General features: G+C 49.8%; 2 protein-coding genes across 2 annotated transcripts; one reads left to right on the forward strand and one right to left on the reverse strand.

The window, feature by feature from the left end:
* Window positions 1–258: 258 nt before the first annotated feature.
* On the reverse strand, window positions 259–9,317 carry TBCCD1 (TBCC domain containing 1). Its single transcript, XM_062499014.1, has 7 exons — window positions 8,979–9,317; window positions 8,728–8,877; window positions 7,129–7,495; window positions 6,022–6,208; window positions 4,536–5,033; window positions 1,307–1,482; window positions 259–741 (listed from the first exon to the last, which is right to left on the reverse strand). Exons 1-6 carry the CDS (start codon window positions 9,315–9,317, stop codon window positions 1,353–1,355), a joined length of 1,671 nt encoding a protein of 556 aa, XP_062354998.1. The 3' UTR covers window positions 259–741; window positions 1,307–1,352.
* A 339-nt stretch (window positions 9,318–9,656) lies between these two features.
* On the forward strand, window positions 9,657–21,645 carry DNAJB11 (DnaJ heat shock protein family (Hsp40) member B11). The gene is made up of 10 exons (XM_062499015.1): window positions 9,657–9,778; window positions 10,012–10,168; window positions 12,995–13,092; window positions 14,003–14,135; window positions 15,050–15,192; window positions 15,764–15,846; window positions 16,373–16,430; window positions 16,912–17,023; window positions 17,554–17,713; window positions 20,863–21,645. The coding sequence occupies exons 1-10, from the start codon at window positions 9,711–9,713 to the stop codon at window positions 20,925–20,927; spliced, it is 1,077 nt and encodes a 358-aa protein (XP_062354999.1). The 5' UTR covers window positions 9,657–9,710; the 3' UTR covers window positions 20,928–21,645.
* Window positions 21,646–22,726: the final 1,081 nt, after the last annotated feature.

Genomic DNA, 22,726 nt, shown 5'->3' on the forward strand with positions numbered 1-22,726 from the left:
TTATGAGAGACAGGAATAGGGCTTGTACCAAAACCTCGTGCCAGGGCAGCCTTCAAAACCTTCAGCTCCATGGCTGAAGTTTACAGGAGTTTTACTTTCAGCCCAGCAGGACTCACATTCTATTTTTTTTGCCCCACTTTCCTCATAAATTAGCTGTTTCTCTCCCTGACAGCTTCACATTTCATTAAGAGAAAAGATGCTGTGTCCCTCTAAGACCAATTGTACAGGTAAAACCCCTTCCCCAGGACAAGTGCCAGGTTTATCCAACAAATCTAGTTTATTGACATTTGTCAAAATAATGCAACCATATACAAAAATTAATCTTCAAAAAGTGCCATCTTCATATAAAAACAGCCCTGTTGGATTTCATTCATAAAAATTTAAACATTTCTTTTTCACATTTATAAAAACAGCACTGCTGGTTAGTACCATGAGGATGCAGGTGATGCCCAGGGCCTGCATCCAGCATTGTCCCAGGAAACCTGGTGTGTTGGACACTGACTGTGGTGACAGCTCTGCAACAAGGCACAGTTCATCTTCCCCCTGTGCCAGGCACCTCTCAGACACCAAGGGGTGGCTACCCCACATTCCTGGGAAGGCAGCAGTGCTCAGGAATCCTACAGGAGCTGGGCAGTCCAATCCACACCAGGGCTGGGTGTTGGATCCAGTGGGTGTAGGTGGGATGGCCACAAAGTCTTTATGAGAACTGAGCTGAGTGGATCACTGCCTGCTCCCAGAGCTCTGGAACAAAATAAAAGGAGACAATTTTTATTTCTAACACCAACAAAGAAAAAGGAATTCAAAGGCTAAATCAAAAATAAAATAATTTTCTAATGGTTTGAAACATGCCATGGCAGAAGAGTACAGTAAGTGCAGGTCTCCAGCTCCTAAACCACTTCTGCTTGCTAAGAGTGAGAATTATCCAAAGTCTCATTGAAAGAATGACCCTTAGTCCCCCTCAACTCTCTTTAGCAAAAAGTGAGATGGGTAGACATCAATACACAGAGTTTCTTTGAAAGAGCAGCTATTCCATTCAGGTTTTTATCAATATGCAATATGCCCATCTGCTTTACAAATGCCTCCAACAGATCAAACTTGACGAGAAGTCCTGAAATCTGAGGACACGGATTTCAGCTGAAAATGGGTTTTGACAGGAAAGTGAGAACTGAACCCAAATGCCAGGCTCTTGTGAGAACATTAACTCAACAGACTCCTGCTTCTCCTACCTCTGCCTTGGCTGTGCACACAAACATGGGACAATTCTTGGGAGGAGAGAAGAAGCAAGAGAAGGACGGGTTTTACTCACCTCCCTTTCCTTCTGCTGCCCAGGAATGTTATCCTGCCCAGGAATGTTATCCTGCTGCCTGCTTGGAGCCCATGGCAGGAGGGACCAGGCTGTCCAGCTGCTGCCGGTTCCCCGTCTGAACCAGCCACTCATAGAATTTGTTTTCTACCACTGTCTGGAACTGTTTCCTCTGATCCCTGAAACAGAAATATCAGCAGGGAAATATGGAAAAATCACATTTATTTACAGTACTATCCAAACAAGCCTCCAGATGTATCAGGAAGAGCCAGGCTTGGTTCCTGAACCTTGCAGAGACAACCAGAAAAGGTTTTTGCCAAACAAATGTGATGATAATGAACCCAAAAGGTAGAACCTGGAGGAGCTGCAGAAGTCACACAAAATTCCCCATCCCACCACCATAACCACCCTGCTCCAGGGCTGCCTCCACCTTCCCCTCAGGGAAAACTGAAAAGGGAGAACACTAAGATTAAGCACTAAAGACACCAAATTCTGTTCTGACAGCAATGGAGAGGATGGGGATCAGGGAAAAATGCACCTATAAACACAACTCACATCATTCCTGTTGCTCATTATGAACTTTTGGGGTGTTTTTTGCAAGACCAGCAGTAACAAGGTGGGCCACTCAGCTCAGGCTAACTGGTACTGGTCAGATGCCCAAAGGCAACTCCAGAACAGCATCCCAGCCCTCTGGGATCAGCTCACATCTAGAATTTCGTAAGCCAAAGATAGCAGAGGTGTTGAGTAGCTCCTGATGGACTTTTACAAGGAGTTTACACAATTCATTTCTGAACACCAATGAAACATGAACATTTTTCAATATTCTGGAGATTTTATGTGAGTTTACTTTGAGGCCATTCCTAATTTGATGTGCTGACCCCATTCTGTACTGGGAAAAGAGGAAACCAGCTACAGAGGAGAGCACAAAGGTGATCAGAGGGATGGAGCACCCCTCCTCTAAGGAAAGGCTGGGAGATTTGGAATTGCTCAGCCTGAAGAAGAGAAGCTTCAGGGTGAAATCACTGTGGCCTTCCAGTGCCTGAAGGAGCTACAAGAAACACAGAGACTCTTCCCAAGAGCCTGAAGTTACAGCACGAGGGGGAATGGCTTCCCACTGCCAGAGAGCAGGGTCACATGGAATACTGGGAAGGAATTCTTCCCTGTGAGGGAGGTGAGGCCCTGGCACAGCTACCCAGAGGAGCTGTGGCTGCCCCACCCTTGACAGTGTCCAAGGCCAGGTTGGATGGGGCTTGGCATAGTGGAAGTTGTCCCTGCCCATGGCAGGGGCTGGAATCTGGTTGGGTTTTTAAGGTTCCTTCCAGTTCAAGCCATTCTATGCAGTTTTGTCCCACTCACCCTCAGACAGGCTCCATGTATCCACATCCTCTTTTCAAGTTAAGGCTGCTGTCTGTATGTTCTCTTCGATTTGAGCCATTCCCCAAAAAGCAGCGTTCTGGGATACAAACTAACCCAAATTCCTCCCCACTGAACACAAAGGCAGCCACTTCTTTCTTCCCTTGTGGATTTATCTTCTCCAAGAGCTTTTTCTCTACCTTGATCTGCTACTGACCCTGAAAGACTTTCTGTCTGATACGCTCAGAAAATGAATAAACAGGATTTTATGCTTTTGCAAGTTGTTCCTCAAGCTGTCTCCTTGGTCTGTCTTACGGTGGTTTTACTTTCAGCCTGGCAGGATTTACATTCTTTTTTTGCCCCACTTTCCTCAATCAGACAACTTCAACTTCTTGAAAGATGTCTTCTTATTTCTAACACTCTCTTTCACCTCCCTGCTTGAGCACAGCAGCTTTTTTCTTTCTACAAGCCTGATATCCTGTTTGCTCTAAGCTTCCTACTTGTCTACCTCCTTGTTTCCCTGCCTGCAGGAGACAACAGACATTTTCCACTGTCAGCTGCCCAGTTTCTTTTCAACAAGCTTCTAAACTTGCCAGAATTCCCCCCCTTTTATGGAGTAAGCAGCGAGCTCTTGCCTCCTGTGACTGCAGCAGACAATGGCAAATCTAAGCACATCATCCCTATTTCCAAAAAACTTTTTTCACAGGAAGGTGCTGACAGGCCAAACACCTTCCCAAAACTGTGGTGGGAAGCAGCAGCCCTGAGAGAAGAACAGATATTTGAAAGGGGGTTTTATCCCCATTCTGTGCTTGCCAAAGAAGCTGGGCAGAGGATTCCATGTGCTCTGCTCCACAGGAAGTTAAAAGTTACTGCCCACAAGGTGATTTGCTGCAATGATCCACTTGCACAGTCCCAGCTCACCTCAACAAAGGGCTGGGACAGTCATTTACAGTTTCAATCTCAAGGTGAAGCTGGGCTAACAGGGACCCCAAGCAGCTCAGGGTGCACACCCAGCCATGGCCCAATCCACTGCCAGGGTGGATCACTCACCTTGGCACTATCTGGGAATGCTTTTCCTGGATTCTCACAAGCTGGGAAAATGCAACCATGAGAAAGCACCTCCTTAGGAGCAGCAGGAGCAAGGGAGGGGATTGTCCCTCTTCACTCCACTTGGTGAGGCCCCACCTGCAGAGCTGCCTTCAGCTCTGGGATACCCACCATAACAAGGACGTGTCACTGTTGGAATCCAGAGGAGGCCACCGAGGTGATCCAGGGGCTGGAGCCCCTCTGCTCTGGAGCCATGCTGGGAGAGCTGGGGGTGTTCATCTGGACTAGAGAAGGCTCCAGGGAGACCTCTGAGCCCCTTCCACTACCTAAAGGGGCTCCAGGAGAGTTGGAGAGGAACTTTGGACAAGGGATGGAGTGAGAGGACAAGGGGAATGGCTTCCCACTGCCAGTGGGCAGGGCTGGATGGGATATTGGGAAGAAATTCTTCCCTGTGAGGGAGGTGAGGCTCTGGTACAGGTTGCCCAGAGCAGCTGTGGCTGCCCCATCCCTGAACTGTCCAAGGCCAGGTGGAGAGGGCCTGGGAGAGCGGAAGGTGTCCCTGCCCATGGCAGGGGGTGGAAGTGGATGTGCTTTAATGTCCCTTCCAACCCAAAGCATTTTGGGATTCTACAACTCTGAGCTATGCCTGTGAGTATTACTCATCCCACCTTACCAAGCAGAATCCCAGAATTGCTAATTACTAATGCTCTAGGACTAGCCTGCAAGACACAGCTCACACAACCCAACCCACCCTTCAAGGATTTCTGTGAAACCCCATCCAAGAACCCTCTGTCCATGTGGCTGAGGTATGCCCTTCCTGGGGGGCACTCACCTGGTCAGCCCTGCCTCCTTCACCATGCGCTGCCACACCTGCACCTTCTGCTCCCGCTGGCTCAGCACCTCCTGGTACTCGTGGGGAAGCCCCCCTGGGGTCTCTGTGGTGTCTCCTTCCATCTTGAAGGGAATTACAAAGGTGTAGAAGTCTGAGGGGGGCAGGAGCCGGAAGACGCTCGTGTCACCGCTGTCCCTGCACACCAGCATGGGGCTATCCCAGTAGTTTGGCAGAGTGGCCAAGCCCACCTGAGCCATGTGGTCTTCCAGCATGGGATAATGGGTGTGGAAAGGGGCAAAGCTGACTGCCTGGTTCCCCGAGAGGATGAGGGGCTGCGTGGGTGTGAGCGTGTGGAAAGTACAGCCGGTGGTGGACGAAAGGGACAAGCGATGGCAAACCACGATGACCTTGGTGTTGTCACAGCTCTGCACGTGCACTGACGTCTCCACAGGGCCCAGGACAAAGGTGCTGTTCCGGCACTTCTCGATGGTCACAGATCTGCCAAAGAAACACAGAACCATTAGGGCTGGAAGGTGTGGGAAGACAGTTTGTAAGGATAATGCAGAAGGCAATCTTTCCCAATGAATTACAGCTGCACTGATTACTGACCAGTGGAGACAGCCTTGCCTGCCCAATGAGGATGGGTGTTATAAAAGAGTGGGCTAGCTGGCTACAAGCTGTAGTTTGAGATTTAGAGTCTCTTGGATGTGAGGAGGTTAAGGGACATGTGGTCCTGCAAGGACAGACAGGTTGAGTTAGCCAGTCATGCAGAAGGAAGCCTGCAGAGAGGAGACAAGGAGTCAGTGCTGTGTGGAGCTGCCTGAGAGCAGTCCACTAAAAGAAGGCACGAGACCATTTTAATAAAGGACTGATGATGGTGTCAGTTCAGTCTGTCTTGACATAATTGCAACAGGAAGGAACCTCCATCTTAGTCCAAGGTAGGGTCACCTGCAGCAGGTGACACAGGAACGTGTCCAGGGGAGTTTGGACTGTCTCCATGTCCTCCCTGGGCAGCTGCTGCAGAGCTCTGCCCCCAGTGGAAGTGCTTTCTCATGCTGAGGTGAAACTTTATGTGTTTTAGCTTATGGCCATTGCTCCTTATCCTGCCACTGGCATCACCCTCTGGCACCCCCTGGAGATCTCTCTATGGATTGATGGGCTCCCCTCTCAGTCTGGTCTTCTCCAGACTAACCTGGCCCAGCTACATCAGGCCTTTCCTTACCAGGGAGATGCTCCACTCCCTTCATCATCTCTGTATCATCCACTGGACCCTCTCAGGAGCTCCTTGTCTCTCCTGAAGAACCCAGACCTGAACGCAGCACCCCAGCTGTGCCTTACAGGTCTGAGCAGAGGAGCAAGATCAGTCCCTGACCTACTGGGAATGCTCTTCCTAATGCCCTCCAGGATCCCACTGGCCTCCTGTCCCCCAGGATATGCTCGTGGTCAGCCAGGAGTCCAGCTGTGTCCCAGGAGAACCCAAACTCACCGCAGAGGGGACAGGAGGTAAATGAAGGACTCGTTACAGCGATGGATTCTGACGTGAGCCCCCACCAGAGTGTCTGAGCTCTTGGCCAGGGTCTGCCTGTACACCTGGCTCATGATCACCATGGGGGACACCTCTGGCACCACCCGGGCACTGCAGGCAATCTTGGCTCTCCTGCTTGTTCCTTCCACTGCAAAACAAAGCCTACAAAAAGTTCTGGGTCCAGCAATCCCTCAGGAAAATAATCAGCCCCAAAGTTCAAGGACGGTACTTTCCACACCAGCCCCACCATCCTTGATGCCTTCTGGGCAGGTCAGCAGCATGAGGCACCAGAAATTTTAAAAGCTAAGAGATACTGAAGGATCAAAACCACTTCAAGATTACTCAGGAGCAGTCAAAACCTCCCACAAGCTCCAGCCAGCCCCAAGCAAAGAATCTCCAGTTCCACAAGCCTATTCCAGAACACAAGACTCAGCTTAGCAGGAAAAGCCTAAGGGTGAGTTTTAAGCAGGAATTGCCCTTTAAAAAGGGAAATGCTCCCTCTAGGACACAATCCTTAAGCCCTTCCCCACTGCCCCTCTTGAGATCCTGCAGTCAGGGAAACAAAACCTTGAATTAAATTCCTTATCCTAAGGGGAAAAGTGCCTTGGCTCTATTGCCATGTCCCTTATGGAAAGGGGCTGGATTGGAGACAAGGAAACCTAGACCAGGTCCCACCCCACTGCCAGATCCCTGGTCAGCAACAGAAGCCAAGTTCCCATTTCTGGGTTGTTTTCTTTCTTTCCTAGATTTTATTTATACTATTTATCTCTCTTTATTTTTCTGTATTTCTAAATTTATTTCTGCATTTTTCATTTTCTCTATTTCTATTTTTCCATTTCTCTATGCTTTTGTATTTCTATTTATTTTTATACGTTTCTACATTTCTGTATGCCTCTGCTCCTATTTTTCCATACTCCTACTTGCCATATATCTATTTCTATTTTGCTCACACATTCCCATTTTCCCCCCACATACTCCCATTTCCCCCATATTTCTGCCTTCCATTTCTTCCATGTCCCCCCCATATTTCTGCCTTCCTAAGAGCAACTTCCCAGCAGTTTTTCCCACCTTGCTGTGCCCACGCAAGCTTCTTCCCAGCTTTGAGGCAGACAGTCATTCCCAAGGGATTAGTGGTGAGGGAGGAGCGCAGCCAGCTCTCCAGCTTGGGCAGGGAGAAGGCTCTGACCACCTTGGAATATCCATTGTGGCCATGGCAGGGCTGCCTGAGGGCCAGCTCATGGAGGGGCTGGACGGTGCCAGAATTGCCGACAGTGCCCTCGAGCAGGAAGCTGAGAGCACACACTGCTTCAAAGGACACCAGGCTGCTGCAGCTGGAATGGGAAGAGGCTGAGAGCTGCTCTGGCTCCAGCAGCAGCTCCAACATATCCAAGAGGTGGCTCTGCACAAAGGCAAGGTGCTCCTGGTCATTCCAGTTCTGGAGGGGGAGGGAAAGATGCAAAGGGGTGAGTTCTCCAAGCTCCATGAACATCATATATACAAACCCTTGCTTGGAATCTTTCTAGAAGAAGGAAACTCAGTCAGACAAAGTCCTGCCCACTCCTGTTGCTCTGTTCTCCCCTGGGAAAGACACCTCCCCCCCAAAAAGAAAACCTCAAAGCATTTCATTCCAACTTAAGTACCAAGTCCTTCCTTCCAGAAATCAGCCCCAGGCTCTCCTACAGTCCTACACAAATTCAGGCCACTGCTGCTGGCATTAAAGGGAGGAAACAAATCAATAGCTGACACTCAAGGTCTTGGAGCTGCTCCATTGGAAAATCCCTGCAGCCAGGATTCTGTGCTGCCTTCCAGGATAAAAAGCAGAGGGTTGTTTCTCCACAGCCAGTGCACCAATAAACCAAACCCTCTCAAAGAATAATCATTCCAAATTCTAAAGGGCTTCAGCCCCACAAAAAGCAGGAGAATGGAATTCTGGCAGAGCTTCATAAAGCTGAGTTTTGCTGAAAGAACACATGGTTGTGACTACACTTTGTCTTCACCAGTTTTGTTCCACATTTCAGGATAAAGTTACCTAGCTCCTATTTTTAATGATTCCAGCTTGCCCCAAGCTACATTTCACCAGCTTATCCTGCTCACAGCAGCATGTCTGTGCCAGAATTCCAGAGGTTCACATGGCCTTACATAGGATTGCAAATTGTACTGCATCCTCCCACACAGAGCTGCTCCCGGGACACATCCAACTCACTCCTTCCTAAATATCCGGCAGTATTTCAAAAGGAAACAGCGTTTCCATGTGGTTGATCCACAACTGAACAACCACCTCCTCAGAAACAATATGTGATATCAGGGAACCTCCACTACATCAGGGGAAAGGCACCATGAGCATGAGGAGAGCTTCTGGCTTGACTAATAAAGCAAAAGGCTCTTGCTTCTTACAAACAGACTTGCCAAGACTCCTAGGGAATATTCAGTCGGTTTAGGACTCCAGGAAAGTCTCATGGAAAACTTGAAAAAACCTTTTTCTGGACTGTAGAGATCACAACTTCACTTCGTTTACTACGGAACAGGAATCCTGCAGCTGGACCCCTGCTCACGTTGCTAGAGGTGAAGCTCTCCCAGGAACAAACCAGCTCTTTTCCAACCCCCCTCAAGGTAGTGCCGCAGAGTGAAAAAGTTCCTGCACGCGGAGAATCCCACGGGCACGAGTACCTTATTCCCGCCGGCCGATTTCCCAGGCAGGATCGGAGACTTGGTCCTGGGGCTGGGCCACTCGTCCCCGAGCAGAGACCGCCGCAGCGAAACCTTGTGGAGCTGCTGCACGTACAGGAAAAGCAGGAACTGCAGAGTGTCCACGGAGAGCTGGAGAGCACGGGAGAGACACAGAAGGGTCAGGCTGGGCCGGGCTCCTCTTCGGGAGGAGTCGGGGCTCCCCCTGCCTTAGGCCGGGCCCGAGCTCTTGCCTTGCTCCGCTCCCGCTCCAGCTCCTCGGCGCTGGCGCAGGCCGCCGCAGCCTCGGCCCAGCGCAGGCGGAGAGGCGGGGCGGGCCCGAGGAGGCCGCGGAAGAGCTCGAAGTAGAGCCAGGCGATCTCGCGGCTCAGCTGCAGCTTCCCGCAGGCGATGTGCCGCCAGCAGGGCCAGCGCAGCCGCGGGAAGCAGCCCTGGTCCGCCCGCGCGCGGGCGTAGGCGGCCGTCTTGCGAAGGTAGTGCGGGGTGAGGCGGGCGGGCGGCGGGGCCGGGAGCGCTCCCACCAGGAACGGCTCCGTGCGCACCCACAGCCGCACCGGCCCCGCCGCCGCCATCGCCGCCGCCACTTCCGGGTTCCGCCGCGGGCACCATAGAGACGGCCCTTCCCTGCTGGCGGGAGCCGCTGCCCATTGGCTGCCACTTCCAGCGCGGGGGCGGGAAAAAGAAGTGCGCTCGCCGATTGGCTGTTCGGAAGGAAGTCACCCTGGAGGGGTGGCGGGGCGTGGCCCGCGCGCTCGGCGGCGACGCTCCTGCAGGCGATTGGCCGGCAGCGGTGAAGTGTGAGTAGCCCATTGGCTGGCGGCGCAGGGCGGCGCGTTCGGATTGGCTGGCGGGGAACACCCCGCTCTCCCATTGGCTGGGGGCGGCCGCCGGGGCCGGGACGCTGCGGAGCTGCCCGGACGCGCCGCTCCCGCCGCTCCCCCTCAGCCGGCAGGGCCGGGCCCGCCATGGCCCCCGCCTGGATCGGCCGCCTCTGCCTCCTCCTGCTCTGCCTCTGCGGGGAGGCCGCCGCGGGGTGAGAGCGCCGGGCCGCGCCCACGGGCCCGGGGGGTTCCGCCTCAGCACCGGGCCTTCCTCCTACTCAGGGTTGGCGGCCGCGGCGCTGACGGGACCCCGCTCCCTTCCTCTCATCGCTTTCCTCTCTCCTGTTACCCCTCACCTCTTTCCCCGCGCTCCTTTCCCTTCCCGTCTCCCTCCCATCCCCGTTCCCCTCCCTCTTCCCTCACCGTCTCTCTCCCCCCACGGCAGGAGAGACTTCTACAAGATCTTGGGGGTGTCCCGCGGCGCCTCCATCAAGGACATCAAGAAGGCCTATCGCAAACTGGCGCTGCAGCTCCATCCCGACAGGAACCCCGACGACCCCCGGGCGCAGGAGAAGTTCCAGGACCTGGGTGCTGCCTACGAGGTGAGGCCGGGAGCTGGGAATGTCCTCCCTGGGCTGGGAAGGGTGGACAGGAGTCGTAGTAAAACGAGCTGGAGCTTGGCCATTGAGACTCGTGAGGATTCCGTCCTGTAGCGTTTAGGGGGCGGGAAAGGAGGTTTGTAGGGAATGTAAAGGCTCTTCAGTAAGATGCAGGTGGAATCTGCCCTTCCCCTGTTAGCATGTGAAATTCCATCTTCCCTCTGTTAATATATTGAATTCCATCCTACACCTTTTGTTGTCACAGAATCCCAGGATGATTTAAGTTGTAAGGGGCTTAAAGATGATCTCATTCCATCCCTTTGCCATGGGCAGGGACACCTTCCACATCAATTTTCCTTCCTTCCTTTCTTCCTTCTCCTTTTCATCAGTTTCCATCCTCTCCCTATTACCACACCAAATCACCAAATTCCATCCTACCTCTGTTAATACATCAAATTCCAGATACTCTCTCAAATGAAAAACAAAGATCCAGAGCATGCCAGGTTGCTTGGAGAGCTGCTCCTGCCAGAGGACAATCCAACACCTCAGCTCTCTCAGCCAGGAGGAAGCCAAGGGATCAGTTTAAAGTACTTTGGAATTCATTGCCAGTTCCTCAAGGGAGAAGTGGAGGTGAAGGAGCTTCAAGTGTGTGTAGGGCCTGTCTGGGATTAGTCTGAGCTGATGGGAAATGAAAGGTGCTGGCCTTGGGTTTAGAGAATATTAAGTGAGAAAAATAATTGTGGGTCACAGGAGGATTCCTGTTATCCCATGATGATGTTGTGGCATGCAAATGATCCCTCACACTAATAGCACAGTGCATTAAATAAATCAAATATAGATTGTTGTATTGCCCAAAGGGCTGAAATCAAAGCCTGCTTTCTCTGGCTGTACATACATAGTGATGGGATGCAGGCTGTTTCCTCCATGTTTTCTGTCCTTTTTGTCCTCCTCCTGTCACTGTTGGATTCCATCTGCTCCTGCTCCCCCCTGTGCAGCAGAGAGACCCAGAGGAATCTGGTGTTGAAAAATTACATTAAAAAAAATTCCTAGCAGTGACTTGCTCTTTGGGTGGGAGGTTGAGGCTCTTTAGGAAGAATCCAGCTGCAGAGGAAAGGGTTTGTAGCCTGGCTCCTGCTTCTACCCCTGGTGCTCTTCAGGTATGCAAATATCCCTCAAATGAGGAAGTGAGAGAACCAGCTAGCATTTATTTCTCTGTGCTGAGAAAGAAAACTGGTCACTTTAGTTTTGACTCAGAGCTGGGACCCCTTTTTAGTTCAGACTTAAATAAACTGGCTTATTATCACAAGGAAAATGAATATAATTTTTTTTTTAGCTAAAAGTAATTCCTCCATCATTTGCAGCACCTCAGGATTGATGCATGTGGATCTGTGAGTTTTGTGCTGCTTCTGTGAGCTGGGATCTTGTTAGCACGTTCTGCTGGCAAAGAATTTCTCTGCCTCTTCCTTGAGTTCCAGTTGATTTAAGTGTCAGCATTTGAAATTATTCTTTGTACTTAAAAGCTGAGTTAAAAAATGTTTGTAAAATCAAATCAGAAATCTAATATTGGTGTGTGTGAGGTTTGGAAGAAACTTTTGATGCCCTCCCTGCAAGGTTTTTATCTGTATTTGGCCAGGACAGCTTGGAAATCCTTCTGCTGAATTAGCTGTGAGATACAGTGGGTTGATTTGGTTGTTGTGGGCAAAATGGAGCCAAAATTGGGTGTGTCTTATACACCAGAATTTTCCTTACCATAATGCCTCTGTTAACAGCACTGCTGCACAGGGTCTGGGTAGCTGGTAATGGCAAAGCTTTCCCCCCAAAAAAACTGAGGGGAAAGTAGGTTAGTGAACCTACTCAGTCTCTTCATTTTCACAGGCTCAGGGATTCCAGCCTGGAGCTGCATGGTCTGAATTCAGCTGTTTCAACTAGGAAGGAGGCTGATCCCACCAGGAGAGGGAGCTGAGACTCTTCTACAAAGAGTCATGAGTCTCAGGATGGATTTGGGAGGAGTTCCCATGGGAATCTCAAGTGGCAAAGGGAGAACTGAGCCCTTACCTGCTGGATGATAATAGTGAAGTCACCACTGTTTTTTTTCCCCTGTTTTTATTTATTGTGGTTATAATTCTGCAGAATCCCAGGATGGTTTGAGTTGGGAGGGACCTTAAAGCCAATCCAGTCCCACCCCCTGCCATGGGACACCTTCCACTACCCCAGGTTGCTCTGAGCCCTGTCCAACCTGGCCTTGGATATTTCCAGGGATCCAGGGGCAGCCACAGCTTTTCCAAAAACCCCAAATTCAGCTGGTTTTCATCTTTTAGCTGCTTCTCCACCTGTTGAGCTGCTTCTCCATCTGTTCCCACTCCTGTATAGCCTTCTGAAAGCCAGCCTGCCATCTCTGTGCTTTCCAAATGTGATCAATGCAGGAAGAAGGGCAAGGAAGACTAAATGGGACCAGAGACTTCTGGATCTCTAAGGCAGGAAAGAGCAAAAATCAAAACTTAGGAAATAAATCCATGCTTAAAAGTCACAGCTGAGACACAGGGATGGTGGTATGTGATTATTTGTCTCAGCATGTCCTACTTTGTAGAATTTGAGTTCTTCTGATTTTTTTTTAATATTTAAGATAAACGCAATGTTTATGTTTTCCAGGTTACTCCTGCTTTTTAATGAATGAAATGTGCTTGTTTTGGGCTTAACTTCTCTAGACAGCACAGCAAGCAGAGCTCCTGTAGTGTCTCCAGTGAGAAGTGCTGGGGGCCCTCAGAGCCTTGTCCAACACCTCCCCTCAGCTCCAGGTGAAAGCTTTTCCTACATCCCTGCCTTTTCCAGGTGCTGTCCGACGAGGAGAAGAGGAAGCAGTATGATGCCTATGGAGAGGAGGGCCTGAAGGATGGGCACCAGAGCTCCCACGGAGACATCTTCTCCCAGTAAGGAGGTTTAACTTCTTTGGGCTGTCCTACAGCTGCTGCTCTGATTCTATGATGCTTGAGCACCCCTTTGATGGGGTTTTTACCTGGTCCAGGGTCACTGATGTGTGAGTTGAGAATTGTAAGAAATGCATTTACAGGGGGTATCCCACATGCAATTTCCAGTTTTGGTGTGTCCCACTCCTTGCTGTGAGCAGGAACCAGCAGAGACTTCCCACATGGGCACCTCTGGGCACTGTGGGGATTTTTCAGGTGCAGCACCTGCTTCAAACATATGGAAACTTTCTCAGGTTATCTGTGTGTGATTGGGGTTTAACCTGGAGTCACACATCACTTTGGGGACACTTTTCCTTCTGCAAAGCAATGCAGTGGTTATTTGCACAGCACCTGTAGAATTTGGAGCACTAAAAACCAAAGACACTTGCACATTGCTTGGACAGATTTTCTGCCCCTTTGGATAAATTTCCTGAAGTAATTCCAGAAGTTGATCACCTCCTGTAATCCTGGGTGAGGACTTGCACTGCTGCTCTGCTCTTTTCTGAGGGATAATATGCAGGATTCCTAGGGAGTTTTCCTCATCCCTCTTGTCCTCAAGCTACTGAAAACCAACCTGCTAGCAGTGACTTGTAGTGCTGCTCAGAGGTTACACCTTTTGGTGGTGGCAGCTGAGCAGCAGGGGAGTGTGGAGAGGTCAGGTTTTGAATATTCTGCTTCAAATTTTGTTTTCTTTAGTGCAGAAAACTTCCCAAGTTGCTGCTTTGTTTGAAGGCTTTAGTTGTATTCTGCAGGAGCAAAAATAGATTCCTGGGTTTACTCTGGAGCTTTTGGATTGCAAGGAGGCTGGTTTTTAGTGGAGTAGAAGGATTTGCCCAGAATTTCTTCCTGACCCAATCAATGTGCTTAACTCCAGCTTCTTTGGGGACTTTGGATTCATGTTTGGAGGAAACCCACGTCAGCAAGACAGGAATATTCCCCGAGGAAGTGACATCATTGTGGACCTGGAGGTCACACTGGAGGAGGTGTATTCAGGAAACTTTGTAGAAGTAAGTTTACTTGTCTCAGTGTTTCCAGGTGTTCCCAGCTTACCAGAGCTCAGACTATCTTCTCCCATGTAGAATATCTTCTCCCTGTAGAGCTGAAATAGATGCTCCTTTTCTGTGTCTGGCAGTGGAGGATATTGTGGTGCTATTTCCTGTAGTTTACTGAAGAAACCACACATTTATTCACCTTTTGCATCTGGCAGTGTCACCATAAAGTGTGATAACACTGATTTCTTGGCTGTCAGTCACCAGCTCAGCTTGATTTGTGCAGCAGTCCAGTTGAAAGAGGTGTAAATTGTCCCTCTGTGGAATTTAGGGCTATTTGAGGGACTGTTCATAAGCTTCAAATTCACTTTGCAATTCTTGCAAAATCACATTGGGTTTTTCAGTCTCATCGTATGCTCAAGCATGTCATTGCAAGTTTCCAGATTATATAACTGAGAAGAGTACATGGAAAATTATTATCTTCTTTTAAACAAGCTCCATCTCTGGTGCTGACAGTCCCTCCATGTTGGCTTTCCATTGGTTGATTTTGTGTTGTGGCTATTGGGGGAACTCCAGATAATTTCTCTGTTGTGTGGGACAAGGAAATGTCATAATCGAAGTGTGGGGTCTTCCATCCTAGTGTTACCTTACCTATGTGGAGAAGTGTGGAAAAGGAAAGAGAATGGCAACAGTGATGTCAGAGAGAGTTTTTCTGGTGTTTTAACATGTGATCACAAGGTGAAAACTTGTCCGTGTTTTGCTGAGGCCACATCTGGAACTACTGTGGCAGCACCACACAGCAACGTGTTCCTCCCTGTGGCATGGGGCTGGAATTAGGTGGTCTTTAAGGTCTCTTCCAACCCAAACCATTCTCTGTTCAGAGAAATTCAGACCCAGGAACGCTGGCATCAACCTCTCCCTCTTCCCTGCAGGTTGTCAGGAACAAGCCAGTGGCAAGACAGGCACCTGGCAAAAGGAAATGCAACTGCAGGCAGGAGATGAGAACCACCCAGCTGGGACCTGGGCGCTTTCAGATGACTCAGGAAGTTGTTTGTGATGAATGTCCCAACGTCAAGTGAGTTTGGTGCTCTTTCCTGCTCCACAGAATGATAAATTCCGTGATTTTCTACAGGAATATAGGGTTATTTATTCCAAAACCCGCCGCTAGGTGGGAGGATTCGTCTGGATTCCCAGGAGGAGCTGGGGGCTTTTGGAGGGTTTAACACGGGGTTCTCACTTCCAGGGAGCCACTCTTGATTGATTCTTAGATCTGTTGGATGTAGAACTACCCAGTTTCCTCTTCCTGCCTTTTATTCCTTGCACATTCACACTGCAGTGGAATTTCCACAGCTAAATCTGAACAGGAAACATAGCTGTGAACAGCTGGATATGGAATGCCATGCTGTAGTCACACACCCTGATGCTGACTGTATTTGGGAGCTTTCAACTTTACCTTCTCTACTCCCTGAGTCTCAGCTCACCAAAAAGGCAGCTCTGACCCTCTAGGTTAACGTGTGAACAAGGGAGAGCATGTGTGAGCTTGTGAGGCTGCTCCCCTTACCCCAGTGAGACAAATTAAAAGCTGAAAGTTGGAATAAAGAAATAAAGTTGAAAACTGAGTGCTGGGTTGCTCTTCCCGTTTTCAGGCTGGTGAATGAGGAGCGGACACTGGAAGTGGAGATAGAGCCAGGGGTGAGGGATGGCATGGAATATCCCTTCATTGGGGAAGGTGAGTGTGTGCTCAGCTCTGAGCTGCTCCTCTGCAGTCCTTCCCTGGCACTCACAGTGCCCAAACCCCCATGTGGTTGGAAGTGCTGTGTCCTCTGCATGTGCTGGAATCCAGGAGCATGTTCCTAAATCTGGATAACACAGTTGCACTCCCTGAGCTGGGAGTGGGGACTTGCATAAAACCAGCTCTAAATCTGATGTTTCACGTAACACCTGAGCAGGAGCATCTTTTCCAGGCTTCATCTTGTGAAGGGGTTCTCCTCTTTTCCCTTCAGTGACTAAAGGACATCATTAACATGCAGACAAGTCTTCCAGAAAAGCAGAGGTGTGAGCTCACTGAGGCAACTCTCAGAAAACCCTGAGCTCTTTAGAATATGTTTAAGCAGAATTTTGCTCATCTCAATATTAATTAATTGCTTTTTTTTTTTCCCCTTTCACTTGTGAGCTGCAAGTTTGTAATATCCTGCTTGTCTCTCCACTCGTTCCTGACTATTTCCTTTAACAAAGCTTTTCTTTCTCCCCCACAGGTGAGCCCCATGTGGATGGGGAGCCAGGAGATTTGCGCTTCCGAATAAAAGTTCTTAAGTAAGTCTCTGGCCTAGTTAGGCTCTTGCTTGGCCAGATGGAGCTTGCCCTTCAGCAGGGCAGGTGCAGGCCTGGCATTCAGCACAGCCCTCGTGGTGCTGGAGGAGCTGAACTTGATGCTGTTAATAGTGGGATTATCAAAGTATCATAATTTTTTTGGCTCGAATTCACCATGTGTGATTCAGAATCAGTATCTCCTTTTTCCTAGTACACAATCTGACTATTGTAAGGAAATGTACTACTAAGAAAATTGCTCTGTGAGTCAGGACTTCTTGCCACACCTCACCACTCAGTGCCCTAGAAATAGAAAAGACACTTATCAGTGCATATGTTACACAGGAAGAAGAGGCTAAATTTGATTAATTTCTCACTTCCCCTCCTATTTATGATTTCTCCAAACTCCCAAATAGAAGGACATAAGCTCAAGGACCTGTTTCCCCTCTGGGGAAGGAGTAAAGTTGAATGGCTCTTATTTCCACAGGCACCCAGTGTTTGAAAGGAGGGGAGATGACTTGTACACAAACGTGACAATCTCGCTGGTCGAGGCACTGACAGGCTTTGAGATGGATATTGCCCACTTGGATGGGCACAAGGTGAGCCCCGGGTTGTTGTGTGCATCCCAAATTCACCTGCAGCTCTGTGCTGAGGGTTGGCTTGCTCAGGGTCTGGTTATCTCCAGTATTCCCTCTGTTGGAGCATTCCAGGCCAATTCCCATGGAGCCAAAACAGGCTCTCTCCAAGGGGTGCTCAGTGTGCCTCACTTCCAGGCTGTCCCAGCAGTGTGTGGTGTTAGTTCTGGCATGTGTCCAGTAGAACTGCCTGGACCCACCAGTTTTGGCAAAGAGTCAATGCCAGTTGGAGCTTTCCAGTGGGTTGGAAAGAGTGTGGGAGTATTGGGGTGCACACACAGAATATGGACTGCCCAGGGAGGTGGTGGAGTCCCCATTCCTGGAGGTGTCCAAGGAATATCTGGATGTGACCCTCAGTGCTCTGTTCTGGTTGACAAGGTCAGAATCAGTCATGGCTTGGACTCAATGGTCTTGGAAGTCTTTCCCAGCCTCAGTGATCCTGGGATCCTGATCCTGTAACACAAATAATGTTCTAAAATTCCTTTTCTCGCCAGGTTCGCATTGGGCGGGATAAAACCACAAAACCTGGTGCCAAGCTGTGGAAGAAGGGAGAAGGTCTTCCAAACTTTGATAACAACAACATCAAAGGCTCCCTAATAATCACCTTCGATGTGGAGTTCCCCAAGGAGCAGCTGACGGCCGAGCAGCGGGAAGGTGTGTGCCCGGAGCCCTGAACCTGAACCTGGCACAGCTCCACAGGGGCTGGAGCAGTCAGGAGGGGCTGTCCTGTCCCTGTGCCCCTTGTCCAACATAGCACAGTTGGCTCATGGCCTGTGATTAACTCCCACTTCCCTTGGAAGCAAGGAAGCTTGGCTGCTGTGGTTGTGGCTGAGGTTGGGATGTGCTGCTACTGGAATGCAGCTCTTGGCAAGTTTGCAGGTGCTTTGTTTTGGAGCTGCTCATCTGTCTGACCCCATAGCCTTGCTGGGCTCAGCCTCTGTCTGCTTTGCCTTGGCTGGAATGGGATCACAAAGGGTTTTCCAGCCCCTGCTACTACTTTCTTGGAAGCAAGACGTGTGGAAATCCCTCTGCTGCCGAGGGTAAGGAATGTCACACTGTGTCAGGAGAGGAGTTGTTCCTCCCCACAGCTCCTTCCACCTTACTCCCTCTAGGACAGATCTGCTGCTCAGCTTCAGCACTCAGGTGGAAACCTGATGAACCATGTAGGAATCCTAAAATTGCCAGGAGGGTAAATCCTGAAATTCTATACTCGTAGGAGAGAATTCTTTTCTCCAGCAGTCTCTGTGGTTCTGCTGCTCCATGTCAGTAGGAATCAAGGGCTTCATCCTCTGCCACGGGACAAAGATATTCCTGGCATGTACTACTGCAGTTCTTCAGGAAATCCCCATCCCCAGAACTTCTTCCAGGGCTTCTTCTGAAGTGGATTCACTTCTTTTAGTGGATTTCCTGGACTCTTCAAGTTTGTAGTGGGAAGCCAAGCCCTGGGTGGGTTTTATTCCACCCTTGGCCACACTGTGCCAGTTGCCCTGTGCAGTCCAGTTGGTGGCTGCAGCTCCAGATGTCCTGAGGCTCTTCCTGCAGCTGTTTGGGCTGGGAGGTCTATACCTGTGAGCTGAGCTTAGAGAGATCCTTGTTTGTGGTTTTATCCCTGTGCTTTCCCTCTTGTTCCAAGAGTATTGTTCAGGGCACAACGACCACAACACTGTGAATTCTCAGTCCAGGCTCTGCTGCCCTTCCAGAAGCTTCATTGGGCAACAGCAGCTCTGAAACAGATGTGAGGTTATTCCAGCTGTTGCTGCTGGCAGTTTAGAGGACACTGGGCAAGGAGCAGTGACAGAAGCCTCCTTGTTTTTGACAGAATTGCTCACACACCTCTACGGATATCCAGGAACAGAGAGATAATGGCACTGGCAAGGGTGTGTTCAGGCACAGGGCCTTGGGTGTTTCTGTCCCTCCTAAAGCAATTCCACATTTCCCAGGGGAAGGTGACTGGGTAGGCAGTCAGATGCCTTTCTGTGTGCTGGGTATCTCCAAACATCCTGATTTCAGTTTTATGAGGGAATAGGTCTGTCCCTGCGTGTGGCAGCAGCTCAGTGTACACAGTCAATGGAAAACTAGGCTTCAGAATTCAAAACATCCCTTTTTTTCCTTATTGTTGGCAGTGGTCCTCATTTCTTATCTCCTGACCACATGTCCAGCTCCTGGGGCTGTCAGAAGATACTCTGGCTCCGAGAGCACCACCCCAGGCTTTGGAGTCACAGAAATAATATCCCTTCTTTCCTGCATTGGGACTTGATCACTGTTGATCAGAGCTGCCTCTCCCTCTGTGCTGTAACTTGTCACTTCTTGTTGGTATCAGGAACATTTCAAAGGAAAAATTGACTTCAGGCTCCAGTAAAAGGTGCCTGAAGTGCAGTAGTACCAATTGTTAGGATTCCTGGTTAAAATTCCTGATTAAACTTCGGGTATGTGTTGAAATATCCTGTGCACTACTGAGGGTGTTCTTCAGGCCAGCAGGCTGCTGCCAGAGGTGTGGGAGCTGCTGAGAAATGAGGTGTGGGATAGTGCTAATCCAAATTTTTTCAGGGTTCCTGGAGCATACCTTTATCTATCTACAGCCTTCCTTTCAAGAACCAGACGTCCAGGAGCCACATCCTCTCACCTACTAGCCAGGAAGTGACTTGGAGCCTCCTCTGGATGCAGGGGAGGAAGTGAATTTGTCTTGGAGAATGACCTGTTCCTGTGATGAGCAGCTCCTAGACAGGGGTTCACTTTGTCCTGGTGTTCCTGAAAAGAGTTCAGGAATCTCTGGCCATCAGGGAAGGAACATGAGAAGTTCTTGCCTGGCAGAGAGATGTCCTGCTTCCAGTTACTAGTTCCAGGAGAGTTTTCCAGTATTTTAACAAAGCTACTGTGACCCTTATGCATTCCATCACTGGTTTTCAAGGACAGTAGAATGTATAGCCAAAAAGATTTAAGGATAGACAAGCAGGACAAGGGTTGCAGGGAGACAAACTGGTTTTTAGCAGGATTTCCTGAAGGATTTGCCTGCCTGAAAGGTTGGAATTTTCTTCTGTGCAAATAAATTGGTTGGTTTCATTACTGATAGTCAATCTCAACCTCCCCTGGAGCAACTTGAGGCCATTTCCTCTCATCCTGTCCCTTTTTCCCCTGAGCAGAGTCTGACCCCCACCTGGCTGTCCCCTCCTGTCAGGGAGTTGTGCAGAGGCAGGTTTCCCCTGAGCCTCCTTTTCTCCAGGCTGAACCTCCCCAGCTCAGCAGCTCCTGGTCCTCCAGCCCCTTCCCCAGCTTCCATTCCCTTCCCTGGACACGCTCCAGCCCCTCTGTCCTTCTTTTAGTTATTTGAAGGTCACCCACAGCGTTGAGGTTTTCCCTCTGTTTTGGGTCCTGTTTTTGGCTCAGTGGTTTTTGAGGCTGCTCTGAGCTGTGTCCTGAGGGACTCCGGGGCAGTGAGTGACCAGGCTGAATTAATCAGGGGGGACTCCCTCTGTAATCTCTGGAAAAACAGTGACACATCCACCCTTGCCACTCTGCTTCCTCTGCTCTGTGTGGATTTACCCTTTAAGCAGCAGTGGAGACCTGCCAGCCCTTCCCTGTCATGCCGACCCCAGGAGATGAGTTATTATGGATTTAAGGGCTGACTCACTCTTCTAGCCTGTTTGGTAAGAATTTGATACCAAGAATAAGAATACAGATCCCTGAACTGCCAGTTCTTTGGAATGTTTAGTGTATGGGATTTCAGGAATGGGGAAGAAGTGTTGGAAAAGTCATCCTGACGTCTTTGCTGTGCTCTGTGTGTGACACTCTCCCTTCCCTTGCAGGTCTCAAGGAGCTGTTGAAGCAAGGATCAGTGCAGAAGGTCTACAATGGATTGCAGGGATATTGATGTGTGGAAAAATTGGACTTCCCTGGAAATGCAAAGTCAGATTTGTTGCGATCTTTTCTCCTGCACACTGTAGAAGGAAGGGAAGAGGGAGGGGGGCAGTGGTTGAGGTTTAGCTCATCTTTGGTTTGTAAATTATGGAAGTGCTCAGAGTTTGGGGAAATACTTTTTCAGGACATAACTGGTGCTGCCTATCATGTTCCACGTCCTGGAACAACTGAGATTCCTTGAGCAGGAAAACATAGGTGGGGAAAGGAGTTTTAAATTCCACACAGATTGGAATTTCTGGTTTTTAAATATATTTTGATGTGACTTTTCTTGGCCATCTCAACATATTTTCATAGCTGCTCCTGCTTTTTATGTCCTATGTGTAAATTTCTTCCAAATTCCTGTTGTTTTGGGGTGGTATTTTTAATCCCAGCTCTTCTCCTTCCCCTCTGAGTCCACAGTGTGGTATTGGTTCAGAGTCTGGTTTTGGGGTAGGAATACTGGTGCTGTTGGGAGTGCACTGGGTTGTGTCAGACCCCACAACTGGTTGGGGAAAGAGTCCCTCAAGGCCTCTTAATTACCAAGTCCCAGAAGTCAACACTTGGTTTGAAATTTGGAGTTGTACCAGCTTAGCAAAGACTCCTTGCTTATGGTGGAATTTAGGAATGGCTCCACATGGCCTTGGTTGTCCCTCGTTGCCCCCACATGGAAACAGTCTGGAAAAGCTCCCTCCCCTCCTGCGCTCTGTCCTCTGTGAGGACGGGTGAGGCTGATGGGAATAAAGTGTTTGTTGGAGTTGGAATGGCAAAACCTCCCTGGTGATGTTTTCTGGGACAGACCTGGGCTTCCTTGTGCCAGGCACCAACAGAAATCATGGAATCAGTAAGGCTGGAAAAGCCCTCTGAGGTCAAGTCCAACCATCCCCCCAGCACTGCCACGGTCTCCACTGCCCCATGTCCCCAAGTGCCACATCCACACGTCTGTTAAACCCCTCCAGGGATGGGGACTCCACTACTACCCTGGGCAGCTGTGCCAGTGCTTGAGCACCCTTTTAAGGAAGGAATTTTCTGTCATATCCAATCTAAACCTCCCCTGGAGCAACTTGAGGCCATTTCCTCTTGTCCTGTCCCTTGTTCCGTGGGAGAAGAGCCCAATTCCCACCTGGCTCACACTTCTCCAGTTCCTTCAGAGATCTTGGGGGCTGTAAAGTGGGATCCTTCCAGCTTCTCCCTACCCCATTCCCAGTTTGGGAAGTGGATGGGGGAGCAGCAGATGCAGCCTCAAGGTGGTTTTGGTTTTGGTTTATTCCATTTTCCTTCCTTGGGAGCTGGAAGCAGCTTGAGGTAGGCACAGCCCCTGTGTCCATGCTGCCCTTGCTCCAGCAAGTCCCACCCACCCCTGCAGCTCCGGTGGGAGTGACGCAAGGGAAGCAGCAGCCCCGGGAAGATTTCCTGTTGGATCCTGTGTACATTTGCCTTGGCAGAGCAGGGGCTTGAGGAGCAGCTGAGACAAACCTGCAATGCCAAAGCCTTGGTCTCTGCTTGTCCTCAGACTCCACAAGGATGAATTGGTAACCCCAGCTGAGGCTGCTTTCTCTGTCCATGATTCCCAGTCTTTTTCCAGGTGCTGCCTGCGCTCCCTCTTAGTTCAAGTTTCTAGGAAACCTCAGATTTCAAAGAAATTCATTCCCATTTCCCTGTTCATGGGGCGGTTTCCTGTTATTCCAGCCCCTTGCAACCCTGCTCACCTGCAGCAGTAAAATCCAAAAAGCCAGGATTTCACCCCTAAGCTCCAAGTTCTCCCCCAGGACGAGG

The sequence above is a fragment of the Cinclus cinclus genome, chromosome 10 (assembly GCF_963662255.1).
Source record: "Cinclus cinclus chromosome 10, bCinCin1.1, whole genome shotgun sequence".
Classification (NCBI taxonomy): Eukaryota; Metazoa; Chordata; class Aves; order Passeriformes; family Cinclidae; genus Cinclus; species Cinclus cinclus.

Coding starts and splice junctions, on each gene's coding strand:
- TBCCD1 (XM_062499014.1), bottom strand. CDS start 9,317: ATGGCGGCGGCGGGGCCGGTGCGGCTGTGGGTGCGCACGGAGCCGTTC. Junction 6,209..7,128: donor GCTTGCGTGGGCACAGCAAG/GTGGGAAAAACT, acceptor TTTGTTTTGCAG/TGGAAGGAACAAGCAGGAGA. Junction 5,034..6,021: donor TACCTCCTGTCCCCTCTGCG/GTGAGTTTGGGT, acceptor TTTCTTTGGCAG/ATCTGTGACCATCGAGAAGT.
- DNAJB11 (XM_062499015.1), top strand. CDS start 9,711: ATGGCCCCCGCCTGGATCGGCCGCCTCTGCCTCCTCCTGCTCTGCCTC. Junction 16,431..16,911: donor TTCCGAATAAAAGTTCTTAA/GTAAGTCTCTGG, acceptor TTATTTCCACAG/GCACCCAGTGTTTGAAAGGA. Junction 17,714..20,862: donor GACGGCCGAGCAGCGGGAAG/GTGTGTGCCCGG, acceptor CTTCCCTTGCAG/GTCTCAAGGAGCTGTTGAAG.